This window comes from Musca autumnalis, unplaced genomic scaffold, assembly GCF_047663935.1.
Source record: "Musca autumnalis isolate F117 unplaced genomic scaffold, ASM4766393v1 scaffold_4, whole genome shotgun sequence".
Lineage (NCBI taxonomy): Eukaryota > Metazoa > Arthropoda > Insecta > Diptera > Muscidae > Musca > Musca autumnalis.
The window spans coordinates 201770536-201790107 of record NW_027411977.1 but is presented as its reverse complement, the minus strand read 5'-3'; the positions used below and the strand labels follow the sequence as shown (position 1 = coordinate 201790107).

Below are 19572 nucleotides of genomic sequence, written 5' to 3'. Positions count from 1 at the left end.
GACAAACTGTGCCACAGAGCAGTGATAGTAGCATTGGATCTGATACGTTCAGCCATGCTAAGATGTTCGAGGATGTCGAGAATATTACTCTCCGGTCCTTTCTGAAACGCTGGGTCACGAACTATTTGTGTGGTTACCAGTCACACGTGGAATTCAGAAACAAGAAGTCGAAACCCCGTAGAGTGAAACAAGCAGTTCCCCAAGGAGGAGTTATATCTCCCGAACGCCATTGAGTTAATAACGTACGCGGATGATTGTACGCTCAAAGCGTCAGGTGCCACCATTGTTAACATTTGTGTCAGGCTAAATGCCTATCTCAATGATCTTGTTGAGTTCGTCCCCTCGAGGAATATGAAAATATCCACTACCACATCTACAGTGTTCACCACATCGACGGCGCAAATGAAGCTCCCACTGAATGTCCAGGTCAATGGTTTAATAATTTCGACCACAAACTACCCAAAAGTCATGGGTGTCAGATTCGATCGCATGCTATCTGCGATAAGATGAGAAGCAGGAACAAGATCATCAATTCCCTAGCCGGCAGCTCTTGGAGTGTGGATAAAGAAACCTTGTTAACCACATACAGCGCGATAGGTCGGTCTGTGGTATGATATGTGGCGCCAGAGTGGTTTGCCAACGTAAGTGATAATAGAATAGGGAAACTTGCAAACCTGTCGGAATGCAGCCCTGTGAACAGCAACAGGGTATCTCATCATGCCTTCAGTGGACCATGTACATGAGGAATCTAAGATCTTGCCGGTGCGCCGGTGCGCCGGTACAACACGATGTTGTCGATGCAATATTTGTTTGGATGTTTTAGGCAAAACCATCCAAACCACCACCTAATAGATAGCGCCCTGCCCCCCAGACAAGTTAGAGAGAGATCTTCGTCATCTGCAAAGTGAGGTCCAGAGATACAAAAGAGAACCTCAAGTTCAATAAGCTTATCAGGCAGGTTTGAGAGATATTCACACCGATGCAGTCGATGAGGCGTTAGGAGCCTATTGTGTGAATGCTGTCCTCGAAGATCACCAACCATCCGTGGCAGAGGGAGAGCAACATCAGCCTAGGCAATCGGGAGTCGTGTTGGCGCAACTAAGATCTGGTTGGGGCAGCCGCCTCAATTCTTATTGGACCAAGATTGATGGCCAATGCAGAACATCTGCCCTGCAAGCGGTACCGGTCCGCATAATACGCTGCATCTTTTTAACTGCCCATCTTACCAAACTCACCTAACTCCACTCTCACTTTGGACTAATCCTATCCAAGTGGCGTCCTTTCTGATGTTGGAGTTAGAGGTAGAGCCGAATCAATAAAATGAAGACAAACATATTCATTTAGAAGCTGCTACAACAAAAAAAGCTTTGGATATCTTTCCCCTTGTTACGAATTTCTTCAGTTATGCAGGGGTTTTCGTGGGCAGATTTGCTTTCTTGAAGGAGACACCTAACTTCGAAAGACTTTACTAAAATCTACAATATTTTTCAAAAATTGCGTATCTAGAGAAGGGCGGTTTTAGTTCTCTATCAACAGTTTGATGTCCTACTAAAGTCATCAAAGTGTCCTTAAAAAATACGGAATACACGTTGGGCGCCATTTGGAATAGGTTTGGTAATTGGGTAGCTACTATAATATACCGTTGGGACTACATATTTAGATTTAGTTTTACAATATATGGTAAGACTCATTCAGACAAATCCATCCAGCATGCGTAAAATGTATCCGTGCAGGTTAATAGTTTACCACTTCAGAGGGTTGTGACACACATCCAAGAGTCTAACGCAAACTCTAAAAAATACTTAATGATTTGTATCCCAGAAATGTCCTTGTGGCATACATATTTTAAATTTGATTTCTTTCTAAATAGAAAACATTTCCATTTGTTTTCATGATTATTGTATTAACATCCTTATTAAAATCCCCTTTTCCACACCAAAGGCTATTGACTAACTGTCTGCCTGCCAGCCTTTATATCTGATTATTCAAATCTGTTTTTAGTCGTTCTTACACTTATTTGCTCGTGTTTTGCATTACAAATTGCAAAATAGAGGGAAAGGAAAAAAGAAAGAAAAAACATAAAATAATTTATTCTCTTTTTAGCACAAAGAAAAATCACTCGCTTTGCATTTGAACTCATTTGTGCGCCCAAAGAGATGTACAACACACACAGGCACGCAGAAACAAACGCAGAGTTGTACATCTGTTGGCTGATAACACAGAAATAAAAATATTTATTTTTTTATTTAGTTCAGTTTCTTATTTATTTGAAAGGCGGCATCTTTGAATTCCGATTTTTTTTATAGAGAAAATGAAAAAAATTCCTCGACACTTCAAAGAATTGATTGTTCATCATTGCCCAGACGATGGACGGGACGACGACAATATGGGCTGTGGTTGTTTGTTGGTTAAGCGAAAAGCCAGGGAGCTTTGTGCTGTGTATGAGTTGTTTTGTTTGTGCTGCGCTGTGTTGCAAATGTCGTTGTCGATGTGATAACCTTTTGCGTTGAACTTTTAAAGAATTTACAAATTAGAAGCGTTTCACTATTTATAACAGCTATAGAGAGAAAGAGTGATTAGAGATTTGACATGCGTCTAAATAAGATGAAGTGCGGACAGAAAACTATTTTAATTTTATTGCTTTGAGCCTATCATTGTTTTTCAATTTTGTTGTTGTTTTTGTTGGTGATGCAAGGGATGCAAGAGATAATTGACCTAAATGGAAATGTGAACTAGAACAGAATTTGAACTTTGATGTCACCACAATTTGACTAAACGGGAATTGTTTCATGTGAGAAGAGGGACAAATGTTCCATCCTATACAATTTTGGGTTACAAAAGTTTTAATCGAACAACTTGAAGGAAGAAACGGTTTGTTTCGAACAATGTTTCTGTAAAAAAAGAGTGTGATATTGAACAACTTTACTATAGAAAAGGTTGTTATCGAAAAAATGTTCAATGAAAAAAATTGTTATCGGACAAATTTTCTAAGGAAAAGCTGGTTATCGAACAACCTTTTAGTGCAAAAATTGTTATCGGTCAACTTTTCAATGGAAGCTTGTTATCGAACAACCTTTTAGTGCAAAATATGGTAATCTAAAAACTTTTCTATGGAATAGGTAGTTATCGAACAACTTTTCTATAGAAAATGTTGTAATCGAATAACTTTTCTATAGAAAAAGATGTAATCGAATAACTTTTCTATATAAATTATTGTTATTGAATAACTTTTATATAGAAATTTTTGTTATGGAACAATTTTTCTATAGAAAACGTTGTTATCGAACAATTTTGCTATAGAAAAAGTTGTTATCGAACAACTTTTCTATGGAATAGGTAGTTATCGAACAACTTTTCTATAGCAAATGTTGTAATCGAAAAATTTTTATAGAAAAATATGCAATCGAACAACTTTTCTTTCTGTAGAAAAAGATGTAATCGAACAGCTTTTCCATAGAAAAAGTTGTAGCCAAACAACTTTTCTATAGAAAAAGTTGAAATCAACCAACTTTTCTATAGAAAAAATTGTAATCGAACAACTTTTCTATAGAAAATGTTGTTATCGAACAACTTTTCTATAGAAATTATTGTTATTGAATAACTTTTATATAGAAATTGTTGTTATCGAACAATTTTATTATAGAAAATGTTGTTATCGAACAATTTTGCTATAGAAAAAGTTGTTATCGAACAACTTTACAATAGAAAATTTTGTTATAGAACAATTTTTTTATGGAAAATGTTGTTATCTAAGAACTTTTCTATAGAAAATATTGTCATCAGGCAACTTTTTCATAAAAAAGTTGATATCGAACAACTTTGCTATAGAAAAAGTTGTTATCGGGCAACTATTCTCTTCGATTTGAAATGTTGTTATCGAACAACTTTTCTATAGAAAATTTCGTTATTGAACAAGTTTTCTACAAAAAAAAGTTGTTATCGAACAACCTTTCTATAGAAAAAGTTTATATCGAACAACTTTTCTATAGAAAAATTTGTTATCGAACAACTTTTCTATAAAAACAATTTTAACCGAACAACTTTTCTATAGAAAAAGTTGTAATCGATCAATTTTTCTATAGAAAAAGTTGTAATCGATAAACTTTTCTACAGAAAATGTAGTTATCGAACAACTTTTCTATAGAAAAGGTTTTTATCGAAAAACTTATCTAGAGAAAAGGTTTTTATCGAAAGACGTTTCTATAGAAAAGGTTGTCATCGAGAAACTTTTTCATAAAAAAGTTGTTATCGAACAACTTTGCTATAGAAAAAGTTGTTATCGGACAACTATTCTATAGAAAATGTTGATATAGGACAACTTTTCTATAGAAAATGTTGATATCGGACAACTTTTCTATAGGAAAAGTTGTTACCGGACAACTTTTCTACAGGAAAAGTTGATATCGAATATCTTTTCTTCAGGAAAAGTTCTTATCGGACAACTTTTCTAGAGGAAAAGTTGTTATCGGACAACTTTTCTACAGGAATATTTGTTATCGGACAACTTTTCTATAGAAGAGGTTATTATCGAACAACTTTTCTATAGAAAATGTTGTTATCGAACAACTCTTCTATAGAAAATGTTGTTATTAAACAACCTTTCGATAGAAAATTTTGTTATCGAACAACTTTTCTATAGAAAATGTTGTTGTCGAACAACTTTTCGATAGAAAATATTTTTATCGAACAACTTTTCTATAGAAAATGTTGTTATCGAACAACTTTTCTATAGAAAATGTTGTTATCGAACAACTCTTCTATAGAAAATGTTGTTATTAAACAACCTTTCGATAGAAAATTTTGTTATCGAACAACTTTTCTATAGAAAATGTTGTTATCGAACAACTTTTCTATAGAAAATGTTGTTATCGAACAACTCTTCTATAGAAAATGTTGTTATCAAACAACCTTTCGATAGAAAATTTTGTTATCGAACAACTTTTCTATAGAAAATGTTGTTATCGAACAACTTTTTTATAAAAAATTTTGTTATCGAACAAATTTTCTATAGAAAATGTTGTTGTCGAACAACTTTTCGATAGAAAATATTTTTATCGAACAGCTTTTCTATGGAAAATGTTGTTATCGAGAAGAACTTTTCTATTGAAAATGTTGTTATGGAGCAACTTTTCTATAGAAACTGTTGTTGTGAAACAACTTTTCTATAGAAAATGTTTTATCGAACGACTTTTGTATAGAAAATGTTGTTATCGAACAACTTTTCTATAGAATATGTTGTTATCGAACAACTTTTGTATAGAAAATGTTGTTATCGAACAACTTTTCTATAGAAAATGTTGTTATCGAATAACTTTTCTATAGAAAATGTTGTTATCGAACAACTTTTCTATAGAAAATGTTGTTATCAAACAACCTTTCGATAGAAAATATTGTTATCGAACAACCTTTCGATAGAAAATATTGTTATCGAACAACTTTTCTACAGAAAATGTTGCTATCGAGAAGAACTTTTCTATTGAAAATGTTGTTATGGAACAACTTATCTATAGAAAATTTTGTTATGGAACAACTTTTCTATAGAAAATGTTGGTATCGAGCAACTTTTGTATAGAAATTGTTGTTATCGAACAACTTTTCTATAGAATATGTTGTTATCGAATATCTTTTCTATAGAAAATGTTGTTATCGAACAATTTTTCTATAGAAAATGTTGTTATCGAATAACTTTTCTATAGAAAATATTGTTATCGAGCAACTTTTCTATAGAAAATGTTGTTATCAAACAACTTTTCTATAGAAAATGTTGTTATCAAACAACCTTTCGATAGAAAATTTTGTTATCGAACAACTTTTCTATAGATAATGTTGTTATCGAACAACTTTTCTATAGAAAATGTTGTTATGGAACAACTTTTCTATAGAAAATGTTGTTATCGAACAACTTTTGTATAGAAAATGTTGTTATCGAACAACTTTTCTATAGAAAATGTTGTTATCGAATAACTTCTCTATAGAAAATGTTGTTATCGAAAAACTTTTGTATAGAAATGTTGTTATCGAACAACTTTTCTATAGAAAATGTTGTTATCGAATAACTTTTCTATAGAAAATGTTGTTATCGAACAACGTTTCTATAGAAAATGTTGTTATCGAACAACTTTATCAAGCAACCTTTCGATAGAAAATTTTGTTATCGAACAACTTTTCTATAGAAAATTTTGTTATCGAACAACTTTTATATAGAAAATGTTGTTATCGAACAACTTTTCTATAGAAAATGTTGTTATCGAACAACTTTTCTATAGAAACTGTTGTTAACGAAAAGCTTTTCCTTAGAAAATGTTTCTATCGAACAACTTTTCTATAGAAGAGGTTGCTATTGAACAACTTTTCTATAGAAAATGTTTTTACCGAACAACTTTGCTATAGAAAATGTTGTTACCGAAATTTTTTTCTATAGAAAATGTTGTTATCGAACAACTTTTCTACAGAAAATGTTGTTATCGAACAACATTTTTGTGAAAAGATTTTCATCGAAAAATTTTTCTTTAGAAAATTTTGTTCTCGAAATTTCTTTATAGAAAATGATGTTATTGAAGAATTTTTTTTACGATAATCGAAACATAAATTCCTGTTATCGGTCAGAATTTTCAAATTGTTATATAAAATCTTAACTCAAAAACTTACCATACGGTGGATGTTGCATATTCTGCTTAACATTCGGCGATCTCACCGAACCCACTGATGCCTCAACATCTGTCGAATCTTCGGAATACATATCATCATCATCGTCTTCATCGCCATCATCAGTGTTTTCATCTCTCAAATGATATTGATTGTCATTGGGATCTTCTTCGTCATCGGCATATTGAGCCTCGGCACTTTGTGGATATTTGGTAAGGGCCATAGATAATTTGTTGTTGTTGTTATTGTTGTAATAGTTAGGCGTTCCAACACTTGTGTAATATTGCTTGTTAATGCGTTTCCAATGTTGTTGTGATTCATTGGGTCGATGATTGGCAGCGGACGTGCTTGTAAATCCACTGCTACGACGTCGTTGTTGTAATTGTTGATCTTTTTGGTGTCTTTGGTTGTGGTGTGATTGCTGCAGTTGTTTTTGCTGCTGTTGTTGATACCGTAGCTGTAGCTGTTGTCGCAGCAGTTGTTGCTGCTCATCATGATATTCATCGTCATTATCAATATGGCGAACGGAAGTGACTAAAGCAGGCATTAACAGCAAAAGTAAGAGACCAGCAGCTATTAGTAGCTGGAATTGATAAATTCGAAGTCGCTGGAAGGAAGAATTCTGCATTTTCTACGTAATGTTGTTGTTTTTGTTGTTGATGACAGCAATTTGTACGCATTTGATTTGTATTGGATGGGGGGATGGGTGTGTTTGTGTGTTGTTTTGTACTTTGGTGTGGTGCTTGCTTAATGACAAAAAGGTTTCACCCTCAACAAGACGAGTAGCCAGCCACTTAGACCACGCTGGGCTATGTGTCAATCACCACAGTCGTTTGTTGCTGCTGTCAATCGTTGTCAATGCGGTCACTTGACCCAACAACTACTCAAAAATGGACTTTGTTTCCGTTGCTTCAATGCGATTATAATTTGTTTGGTTCTTTGTATGTTTGTTAAAGGCCTCGCTTTTAGGTCCTGCAATGGAATTTGCATGGGGGACCGACCAACTGCTTATCATTCGCTCGCTTATTTGAATTTTAATGCATTTCCAGGGGTTTATTCTTGTTGTAGCTTTGATAACAAAGTTTTATGCACAAAAATGAAAAACGAAAAACGCCAACAACCAGAAAAACAAGGGATATCACTTATTTTATTCCAACAAATGCAGATTCAGATTTTTGTCCCGACGAACGACAGTTGTTAAGTTCGTTTTCTTCTGTTTTTTATTGACTCCCAGCTATTTTGCAAGTAAATGCGGTTTTAATTGCTTTTTATGCTGTTCTTCGTCGTCATCATCATCACGATTGTCGTCTTTATTATCACCACCAACCAACGAGCTACACTGGCTGCTTGTTTAATGTCACCATAGCTGGAGGTTTTGCGGGTTTTTGAGCGTAGTTATTTTTTTCTTGCTGACTGGTGTTGTTGTAATTTTTTGTTAATTAATCTTTATTACTTTTAATTGTCTCATTCATATTTCTTTGCTTTTGTGAAAAATTTTCTCATTTGTGTTTTGTTGTTGTTGATGTTGTAGGTTGTTAATTTTATGGCACTTGTTCCTTCCTCGTTTTTCTGTGGTATGTGTGTTTTTTCCTGTTTATGGGACACAGAGTTCTTACTTTCTAGGCTTTGTATTTCTTGTTCTTCTTTCCCTGTGAGTGGGTTGTACTTTAAATGAAACAGCAATTATTATTTTTAGGCATAAAACTTAAAGATTTTTTTTTAGTATGAAGGAAGATGTTGTCAGCAGCAGAAATTTAAATTCTGAAAAAAGGAAAAGAAACATTAATTAGTATTGTTTGAAATGTTGCTACGGCACATTGTCGATTTGTTATACTTTTCTGTAGAAAAGCTGTTAAAAAGATTTTCTAAAGAAAAGTTGTTTGATAATAAGATTTTCAAAATTTTCGATAACAACATTTTCTATAGTAAAGTTGCTCGATAACAACATTTTCTACAGAAAAGTTTTTCGATAACAATATTTTCTACAGAAAAGTTGTTCGATAACAAAATTTTCTATTAAAGAGTTGTTCGATAACAACATTTTCTACAGAAAACTTATTCGATAACAAAATTTTCTACAGAAAAGTTATTCGATAACAACATTTTCTACAGAAAAGTTGTTCGATAACAACATTTTCTATAGTAAAGTTGTTCGATAACAACATTTTCAATAGAAAATTTGTTCGATAACAACATTTTCAATAGAAAATTTTTTCGATAGCAACATTTTGTACAGAAAAGATTTTCGATAATAAAATTTTCTACAGAAAAGTTGTTCGATAACAACATTTTCTATTAAAGAGTTGTTCGATAACAACATTTTCTACAGAAAAGTTGTTCGACAACAACATTTTCTATAGTAAAGTTGTTCGATAACAAAATTTTCAATAGAAAATTTGTTCGATAACAACATTTTCTACAGAAAAGTTGTTCGATAACAACATTTTCTATTAAAGATTTGTTCGATAACAACATTTGTTACAGAAAAGTTGTTCGATAACAACATTTTCTACAAAAAAGTTGTTCGATAACAAAATTTTCTACAGAAAATTTTATCGATAACAATATTTTCTACAGAAAAGTTGTTCGATAACAATCTTTTTTTTATAGAAAAGTTAATTGATAACAACTTTTTATCGAAATCTTGTTCCATTACAGCCTTTGCTTAAAAAAAGCTGGTCGATAACAACATTTGCTGTACACAATTTGTTCAATAATAATATTCACTATAGCAAAATATTTCAATAACTATAATTTCTGTAATAAATTTATTCGATAATAATATTTTCTATAGAAAAATTTTCCGATAACAATATTGTCTATAGAAAATTTTTCCGAAAACAATATTTTGTTAGATAACAATATTTTCTACAAAAAAGTTGTTCGATAACAACATTTTCCACAAAATTTGTTCGATAACAACATTTTCTACAGAAAATTTTATCGATAACAATATTTTCTACAGAAAAGTTGTTCAATAACAACTTTTTCGTTGGAAATACTATTCGAAAATACCTTTTGTAAATTATAACAATTTTTCGATAACAACATTTTCTAAATAAGAGTTGTTCGATAACAATAAAATAATAAATGTTGTTCGATAACTATATTTTCTATGGAAAGTTGTTCGATAACAACCGTTTCTATAAAAAATTATTCGATAACAACATTTTTATAGAAAAGTTATTCGATAGCAAGTTTTGCTATAGAAAAGTTATTGGATAACAATCTCTTCTATACAACAGTTGTTCGATAACACCTTTTCTGTTGAAATCTTGTCCGATAACAACTTTTTTTTATAGAAAAGTTGTCCGATAACAACAATTTCCACAAAAAAGTTGTCCTATATAGAAAAATTTCTTATAGTCACATTTCTTTAAAAAGTTATTCGATAACTGCAGTTTCCTCAAAAAAGTTGTTTAATAACAACTTTTTCTATAGAAAAGATGTTGGAAAACAATATTTGCTATAGAAAAATTGTTCGATTTCATATAGGCAATTTGTTCGATAACAACCTCTTCTGTAGGAAAGTTGTTCAATAATAACATTTTCTATAGAAAAGTTCTTTAATAACAACTTTTTATATGGAACATCTTTTTTAATAAAAATGTAACAACCTTTTCTATAGAAAAATTGTCCTATAGCAATCTTTTCTATAGAAAAGTTGTCCGATAACAAACTTTTCTATAGAAATGTTGTCCGATAGCAACCTTTTCTATAGAAAAGTTGTCCGATAACAACCTTTTCTATGGAAAAGTTGTCCGATAACAACCTTTTCTATGGTAAAGTTTTCCGATAACAACCTTTTCTATAGAAAAGTTGTCCGATAACAACCTTTTCTATAGAAAAGTTGTCCGATAACAGCCTTTTCTATAGAAAAGTTGTCCGATAACAGCCTTTTCTATAGAAAAGTTGTCCGATAACAACCTTTTCTACAGAAATGTTGTCCGATAGCAGCCTTTTATATAGAAAAGTTGTCCGATAACAACCTTTTCTATAGAAAAGTTGTCCGATAACAGCCTTTTCTATAGAAATGTTGTCCGATAGCAACCTTTTCTATAGAAAAGTTGTCCGATAACAACCTTTTCTATGGAAAAGTTGTCCGATAACAACCTTTTCTATGGTAAAGTTTTCCGATAACAACCTTTTCTATAGAAAAGTTGTCCGATAACAACCTTTTCTACAGAAATGTTGTCCGATAGCAGCCTTTTCTATAGAATAACAGCCTTTTCTATAGAAAAGTTGTCCGATAACAACCTTTTCTATAGAAAAGTTGTCCGATAACAACCTTTTCTATGGAAAAGTTGTCCGATATCAATTTTGCTATAGAAAAGTTGTCCGATAACACCTTTTTCTATAGAAAAGTTGTCCGATAACAACTTTTTCTATGGAAAAGTTGTCCGATAACAACTTTTTCTATAGAAAAGTTGTCTGATAACAATCTTTTCTATAGAAAATTGTCCGATAACAACCTTTTCTATAGAAAAGTTGTCCGATAGCAACCTTTTCTATAAAAAAGTTGTCCGATAACAACCTTTTCTATAGAAACGTTGTCCGACAACAACCTTTTCTATAGCAAAGTTGTCCGATAACAACCTTTTCTATAGAAAAGTTGTCCGATAACAACCTTTTCTACCCGCGGGAGTTTGTTAGTTCTCCTACCGGGCGCGTCCCCACCGGCGGATAGGGGGAGGAGGATGGTCGTACCACTCTGTCCAATACCTATTGCATGGTGGGTCTGGGGCAGAGAGGTGGGATTATCCACCTCTGGAAACCTTGAGTTTCCCGCGGACAAAAAACTGACTATGGGGGTGTTCCCCTAAAACAAAAAACAAATATGGAAGGAAAAAAAGAAGAAAAAGTTACGGTGCAGGGCCTAATAAACCCAGTGCCGGCGGGGACCAGTGATCTGCCTACGAGTCACACCCCGTCGATATCATGCGATCGTGAGCAATCTCCCATAGATGTGGGTGCCTTGGCATCTGTGGTCGAAGGTAATGCTACAAGCACACAACCTAGTGTAAAACCTAGTGTAAAAACGGAGGAGGATAAAGGGCAGCACAGGGGATGGATTAACTTGACCCAACTATCTGATGATGGTAGCGACCCTGATTCCGAATCCGATAGCTGCGGCAAAACAAACACCACCGTTGTGGAAAATCCCATGAAAGAGGAAGTCCACAAGATGGTAGAAGAAGTGAGCGAGAGCATCGCAAAGCTCACGACGAAAAGAGTACAGTGGTCTGGGGCCCAAAGGAAGAAATTTAAGAGGAACCAGGCAAAACTAAAGAAGGAAAAACAGCTGGCTGCTTCAAAGGTTACCACAGAAAGTCCCTCCACTTCTTCGGAAGCGGCGAAGAGGACAAGGTCTCCTGAGGAGCAGAACGTGGCAAAACCCAGTAAGAAGAAAAAGGGCTTCCCACCTTCAATTGCCCAGAACAAACCTCGTCAGGACAAAAGCCAAGAAGACTGCCAAAAGGATCCTTCAAATGATACTGAAGAGGCGAGTTCTGACAAAAAGAAGGTGAGCGCGACGTCGGAATCTTCTGCGGTGGCCAAGGACTCAGTAAAGAAGCCTACTACCACCCAGAAGAGGAAGATGGACGCTGAAACCGGAACGGAGCCGCCATCGACTTACGCCAAGGTAGCCAAGAGATACTACAAGGACGAGCTGTGCTACGCAGTAATCGATACTAGTAAAGGATCTGGAAGGCTACACAAAGAGTACTTACCGGAGATCGAGAAATCGATCAACGATAAAATATTGGAACAAATCCTGCAAGGACGAGTCTCAATAAAAATAAACTGCTGTGAGCCAAGGGGGGACCTCCTATTGTACCACCTGGACTCACACGCAAACTCTGCAGCTCTCGGGGAGGTAGTCAGCAGTATAGCAACTCCATGGGAAGGTGGCAGACTAAAACTGGTGAGGAAAGACGAAATTCCTCACCTAACCAAAGCATCGGTGTACGTCAAGGGGTATGGCTGCAAGCTCGAGACGGAGCGCATGCTCGAGGTCTTTGGCGTACAAAACGAGGCCCTAAAGGTGGAAAGATGGGAGGTCTTCCACAGGGAGGAGAAGGAAGACGGCACTCTCCTTGTGATGGGGATCGACGATCTCTCGCTAGCCGGGCTCGTCAAAACCAAGGGCAAGGCATTCTTCGTCTCGAACTCGGTCTACTTCAAAGTTGGAAAGGCAAGAGTTGGTGAGGAGGAGATTGCCAAACCAAATAACCAAGAGGTCAACCTACCAAAAGGCTTTCAGGAGGGAGGAGCAGACGAAATTAGCGACTCCCAAGAAGCCAACCTTCTGGAGGACCAATGATTGAGGTCATCCAGATCAACCTCCATCGGAGCGAAACGGCAACACTAGCCCTGATGGACAAAATAACTAAAGGTAATATACATATTGGTTTAATCCAAGAACCTTGGACCATAAAAAACAAGGTTTCTGGACTTAACCATATAAATTATCAACTTTTTTACGCAAATACGGGATCCCGACCGAGGACCTGCATTATATGCCACAAAAACTTATGCTTTCTTTTTTCTCCAGAGTTGTCATCGTCGGACGTTACAGTATTGAAGCAGGGGAATGGTAACATATACCTAGCATCATTATACCTGCCGTTCGACTCCCCGACATTACCACCTTCGTCGGAATTGCAGCAACTGGTGAGAAGGATAAAGCAAACAGGTAACGAAGTACTAGTAGGTAGCGATGCTAACTCTCACCACATCTCGTGGGGTAGTACTAACATTAACAAAAGGGGACAAGCCCTTATAGATTACTTAAATACTAACGACCTAATTACACTTAACACCGGGAATACGCCAACCTTTGTTAATAGAATTAGGGAGGAAGTACTAGATATAACGATATGTTCAGAAAATTTAATAAACGAGGTACACGAGTGGAGGGTCCTGGAGGAACACTCCTTCTCAGACCATAAGTATATTAGATTTAAAATAGCTAGGCCATCGCCTAACCCGATAACCTTCCGAAACAAATCCAAAACAAATTGGACAAAGTTCGGAAAACGAGTAAAAGAAAGACTTGGGCAACCAGATGAGGAATGCCTAAGTAAGGAGGACATAGAGAGAGATGTCCTAAAGTTAACTGAGGCACTAGTAAAGTCTTTCGAGGAAAGTTGTCCCCTTCGAGAGAGGAAATCCGCCTACGAAAAACCCTGGATGACAGGGGAAATTCGGAATAAAGGCAAGGAGGTCCGCAGACTTTATAATAGGGCCAAACGTAAAAAAGCAGCTGTATTCTGGGACAACTATCAGGCAAAATTAAAGGAATACAACAAAATAACAAGAAACGCCAAACGAAACTCCTGGAAGCTTTTCTGCGAACAGGTGGATAGTGTAAATGACGTTTCAAAGATTAAAAAGTTTCTATCTAAAACCCATACACAGACCGAGCAATTGGTCGATGGAAATGGAAAAAGGATTGAAACAACAGAAGAAACTCTAGGCCTTCTGATGAAAACGCACTTCCCGCAGAATACCATGGTTAACACTGAGGCATCGACGGAATGTATTAACTCATCGGAAGAAGCACCAAAGATCGACAGCTTAATGGTCCAACAAGCCATTTTAAGCTTTTCACCATATAAAGCAGCTGGACCAGACCAGATCTTCCCGGCTTTATTACAGAGGGAAGTGGACTTTATTGCGTCCAAACTGGTCGGGATCTTCAATGCATGCTTAAAACTTGCATACACTCCTATATCCTGGCAGGAGGCAAGGGTAGTCTTTATACCCAAACCTGGCAAGGCAAGTTATGCAACACCAAAATCTTATCGACCGATAAGTTTAACTTCATTCTTACTCAAAACAATGGAACGGACAGTCGACACCATGATAAAGAGTAAGATCCCCAACGATATGCTTAAATTCAAACAACATGCATACGTTAAAGGCAGATCAGTGGAAACCGCATTGCATGAGGTAGTACACCACATAGAAAGAACCTTCGAAATGAAAATGTACACACTTGCTGTATGCATCGACATCGAAGGCGCTTTCAATAACGTAAGCACCGAGACACTTATCCACTCCTTAGACGAGTTTCAGGTAGACAGGGCCTTAAGGAAGTGGATAAACCACATGCTAAGGAATAGATGGATAAGCTGCGGGCTATACGACGTGAAAATAAGAGACAAAGTTGGACAAGGAACGCCACAGGGAGGGATACTTTCACCTCTGTTGTGGGTTACCACCATAAACAGTCTCTTGAGGACCCTAACCGAAGAAGGATTTGACCCAGTCTGCTATGCAGACGACGTTATAATACTTCTGAGGGGAAAGAATCCGAATCAACTCTGTCGCAGAGCAGAAACGGCTCTAAAAATTGCTTTTAACTGGGCCAGGCCGAGAGGTCTGAACGTCAACCCAGAAAAAACAGAATTATGTCTATTCACTAGGAAAACGAAAATGGGGCACTACGAGGAACCAGTTTTTCTAGATAAGACAATAAATATCTCTTGTACAGTTAAATATCTAGGAGTAATTCTGGATAGGAAACTTAAATGGAAAGACCATATACAAGAAAGGGCCAACAAGGCCCAAATATGTTGGTCAACCTGCAGAAGGGCGATAGGCTCAAAATGGGGGTTCAATCCTAGGATGATACACTGGCTATACAGAAGCGTAATTAGACCAATTCTAACCTACGCGTCTGTGGTATGGTGGACAGCCATGGACAAAAAATGCAATGTGGAAATACTGCAAAAGGTCCAAAGAACATGCTGCCTAAGCATTAGCGGAGCAATGAGGACCACACCGACTAGGGCTCTAGAAACAATTTTGTTTGTACACCCAATAGAGATTCAGGTAAGGTATGAGGCAGCCATCGCAGCTGTAAGGCTAAAGTCGATGAGCGAGTGGATCGAAAAGAGCCACCAAACATACCACCAAAACATATTAAAGGTCACAACGGGTGAATCTATAAATCAGGTAGTATCGGACCGTATACCTGAAACTAGTGAAGTAGCCTTGTGTGAAGTGTCAATACCTGACAGAGACATGTGGATCGAGGGAGCTCTAGCACAGATTCCCGCTGGAAGCTGTGGGTTTACGGATGGGGCTGTGCTAGGGGGGAGAACCGGACTGGGTCTTTATATAATGGAACCGGAAACGGAAATCTCCCTCCGTCTGCCGGATCATAACACGATCCTGCAGGCGGAACTCCGGGCGATAACAGAGTGTCTGCTTTGGTTTGATACACACACAAGGCCTACCACTGTAAATATCCTTACGGATAGCAAAGCAGCCATTAGAGCTATATCAACCAAGACAGTGAAATCTAGAACTGTCTTGGAATGTATTAAATCTATAAATAATTACTCCCAACACGGTAAGGTAAACATTATATGGGTACCAGGGCATACCGGGATTAGGGGTAATGAAATAGCAAACTCCTTGGCAAAACAAGCCAAGGAGCAACCAACAGTAAGTCTAGAAAACGCTAAGCCGTTTAAAGCTACGCGACTAGAACTAAAGACATGGGCAAAAAATGCACATGTATCCCTCTGGAGTAGTGGAGAAGGGAAAAAACACAAAAATCCTATGGGGAAACCCAGACGAGGACAAAACAAAAGAATTACTTTTACTAAGTAAAAAAGATATTAGTAGACTGACAGGAATCCTTACAGGTCACCTAGGTCTAAAAGCGCACCTGCACAAAATAGGTTGTGCAGAAAACAGTGAATGCAGAGCATGCGGAGAGGACGACGAAACGTTGGAACATTACCTCTGCCATTGTCAAGCCTTCACAAATCTGAGAACCCAGTTACTAGGGAATGACATTATACCAGGACTCGACCAAATTAGGACAATCGAGTTCAAAAAGATCAGAGACTATGTAAATAGGACAGAGATCCTAGACTAAGTAAAAAAAAAGGATAATCCTTCCATAACCCAAAATTAGAGCGCACAACAGGCCTACTTATGGCTTAAGTGTATGTCCACATGGGCATGTGGTGATCTAGTATCACCCCTCTTATCAACCTAACCTAACCTAACCTAACAACCTTTTCTATAGAGAAGTTGTCCTATTACAACCTTTTCTAAAGAAAAGTTGTCCGATAACAACTTCTCCGATAGAAAAGTTGTCCGATAACAACCTTTTCTATAGAAAAGTTGTCGATAACAACCTTTTATATAAAAAAATTTCTAAGAAAAGTTGTCCGATAACAACCTTTTCTATAGAAAAGTTGTCCGATAACAACCTTTTCTATAGAAAAGTTGTCCGATAACAACCTTTTCTATAGAAAAGTTGTCCGATAACAACCTTTTCTATAGAAAAGTTGTCCCATAACAACCTTTTCTATAGAAACGTTTTCCGACCTATAGAAACGTTTAACAACCTTTTCTATAGAAAAGTTGTCCGATAACAACCTTTTCTATAGAAAAGTTGTCCGATAACAACTTTTTCTATAGCAAAGTTGTCCGATAAACACATTTTCTATAGTAAAGTTGTCCGATAACAACCTTTTCTATAGAAAAGTTGTCCAATAACAACCTTTTCTATAGAAAAGTTTTCCGAAAATTACCTTTTCTATAGAAAATTGTCCGATAACGACTTTTTCTATAGAAAAGTTGTCCGAAAACAACCTTTTCTATAGAAAAGTTGTCCGAAAACAATCTTTTCTATAGAAAAGTTGTCCGATAACAAATTTTTCTATAGAAAAGTTGTCCGATAGCAAAAAGTTGTCCGATAACAACCTTTTCTATAGAAAAGTTGTCCGATAACAACTTTTTTGATAAAAAAGTTGTCCGATAACAACTTTTTTGATTGAAAAGTTGTCCGATAACAACTTTTTCGATAGAAAATTTGTCCGATAACAACCTTTTCTATAGAAAAGTTGTCCGATAACAATCTTTTCTATAGAAAAGTTGTCCGATAACAACTTTTTCTATAGAAAAGTTGTCCGATAGCAACCTTTTCTATAGAAAAGTTGTCCGATAACAACCTTTTCTATAGAAAAGTTGTCCGATAACAACCTTTTCTATAGAAAAGTTGTCCGATAACAACTTTTTTGATTGAAAAGTTGTCCGATAACAACTTTTTCGATAGAAAAGTTGTCCGATAACAACCTTTTACATGGAAAAGTTGTTCGATAACAACCTTTTCTGTAGAAAAATTATTCGACTACCACCTTCCTTTTTCTGTCGTCCGACAATGTGGAGAAGTTGTCCGATAACAACCTTTTCTACAGAAATGTTGTCCGATAAAACCCTTTTCCATAGAAAAATTACTCGATAGCAATATTTTCTATAGAGAAGATTCTATAGAAAAGATGTTCGAAAACAACATTTTCTATGGAAAAGTTCTGTTCAATGGAAAATCTGTTCGATAACAACATGCTTTATGGAAAAGTCCTTCGATTATTACTTTTTTATGGGAAAGGTATTCTGTAACAATCTTTTCTATAGAAAAGTCTTTCGATAAACACCCTTTTCTATTGAAAAGTTATCCTATAACAATAGTTTCCATGGAACAATGGTTATGTAACACCCTTTGATGTAAAAAACTTGCCCATTAGTAACCATTTGTAGAGCTCTGACAGTCCTTTTATTCTGCCTTTCTTATTCATACAAAACCAAGGCAATTCTATTACTGTACAAATTATCCTTTGAAATTACTTTAACAAAAAAACAAAATGGAATCAGAACATTACTTGTGTTGTTGTTGTTGTCGTTGTTGTGAAGAGAACAAAATAGGCCTGCTCTACTTTTAGTCTTTTTGGCCACATTCAGAGAGATTTCAAAGAAATTCGTTTACTTTGGTTAACTTGCCTTTGATGATGCAAATTGACAAGAACGGCCTAAGTGCTGTGGGCCACAAAAGAACGTTGCACATTGATTGCCGAAAGAAAAGAACATAGCCAGTGAGTGGATGGATGGAAGAGTGGGAGTAATGGAATCACCTTCAAAGAGTCCTTCTTATTTGGGTTATGATTTGCGATGTATGTGTGTGTGTGTGCTGCTGCTTTTCTCGACAATAACATAAAACAAACTTTTTAACCAATTTATCTTTGTCCTTTGTTTTCATTTCATATTTCACTTTGTTGTGGAAACAGTTGTGAAAGAATAAATGATTTCTTTTTTGTTGTTTTTTGAGCTTTCTTTATTCTTTTGCTGGCGTTTTTTTTGGCAAACAATTATTGCATGCAAAAAACACAAAACAAATAAAAACTTCATAGAGGGGCCTTACTACACAAAGCGCCAAGGGTGCAGTGCCATGATTGGGGTAGGAGGTGAATTGTTGGGAGATGGAACTTTGCTCTTTGAAGAATAGTAGTGTGTCTTTGTCACAAAGTCACAATAAGAAACATCAAAATAACATCAAAAGTACATGGTGCATACATATTCATAAACAAATACACATCACTCACACACATACTACCTCACTTACACAAAAAAACAAAGTGGGAAATAAACGCCAACCAACAAGAGAATAACAAGCTATAAAACAAAGATTTTTGCATATTCAAGTGAACTTTTTTTTAGAAAGTCAGGCGAACAGCATGGCCGGAGATGGGAACTTAATTCCTTTTTTCATTTGCGGAAAAAGGAAACAGTTTCATAAGAAACTAAATAAAATGTAATTCCATACTTCCATCCCTGCCAAAGGAAACCATGGCACAGAGAACCAAACAGAGAATGAGAACCAGTATAAGAGAGAGTATAGGCGACAAATACCAATACAAATTGTGATGTTCATGGTGGGAGCCGGGATAATGGGTAAGGGGGTACCTTTCCACAAGGATGGGATGGAAGAATGCCATGATGACTATGATGACGATGTGTCGTCATAGTCACCGAGGATTTTTCTATTTGAGTACCGATGGTGATGCTGTGAAGGATACTCGACAACAGTAGCACCCCCCAGCAGAAGCATCGGTACCTGCAACA

At 36.0% G+C, this 19572-nt stretch overlaps 1 protein-coding gene across 1 annotated transcript in view; it reads right to left on the bottom strand.

The window, feature by feature from the left end:
• Positions 1-19572, bottom strand: part of Reck (Reversion-inducing-cysteine-rich protein with kazal motifs) — a 212721-nt gene that overhangs the window by 169510 nt on the left and 23639 nt on the right. The window contains exon 2 of the mRNA XM_073981199.1: positions 6649-8406. Within this exon, the coding sequence (XP_073837300.1) occupies positions 6649-7273 (625 nt within the window). The 5' untranslated portion in view covers positions 7274-8406. The remainder of the gene's footprint in view (positions 1-6648; positions 8407-19572) is intronic.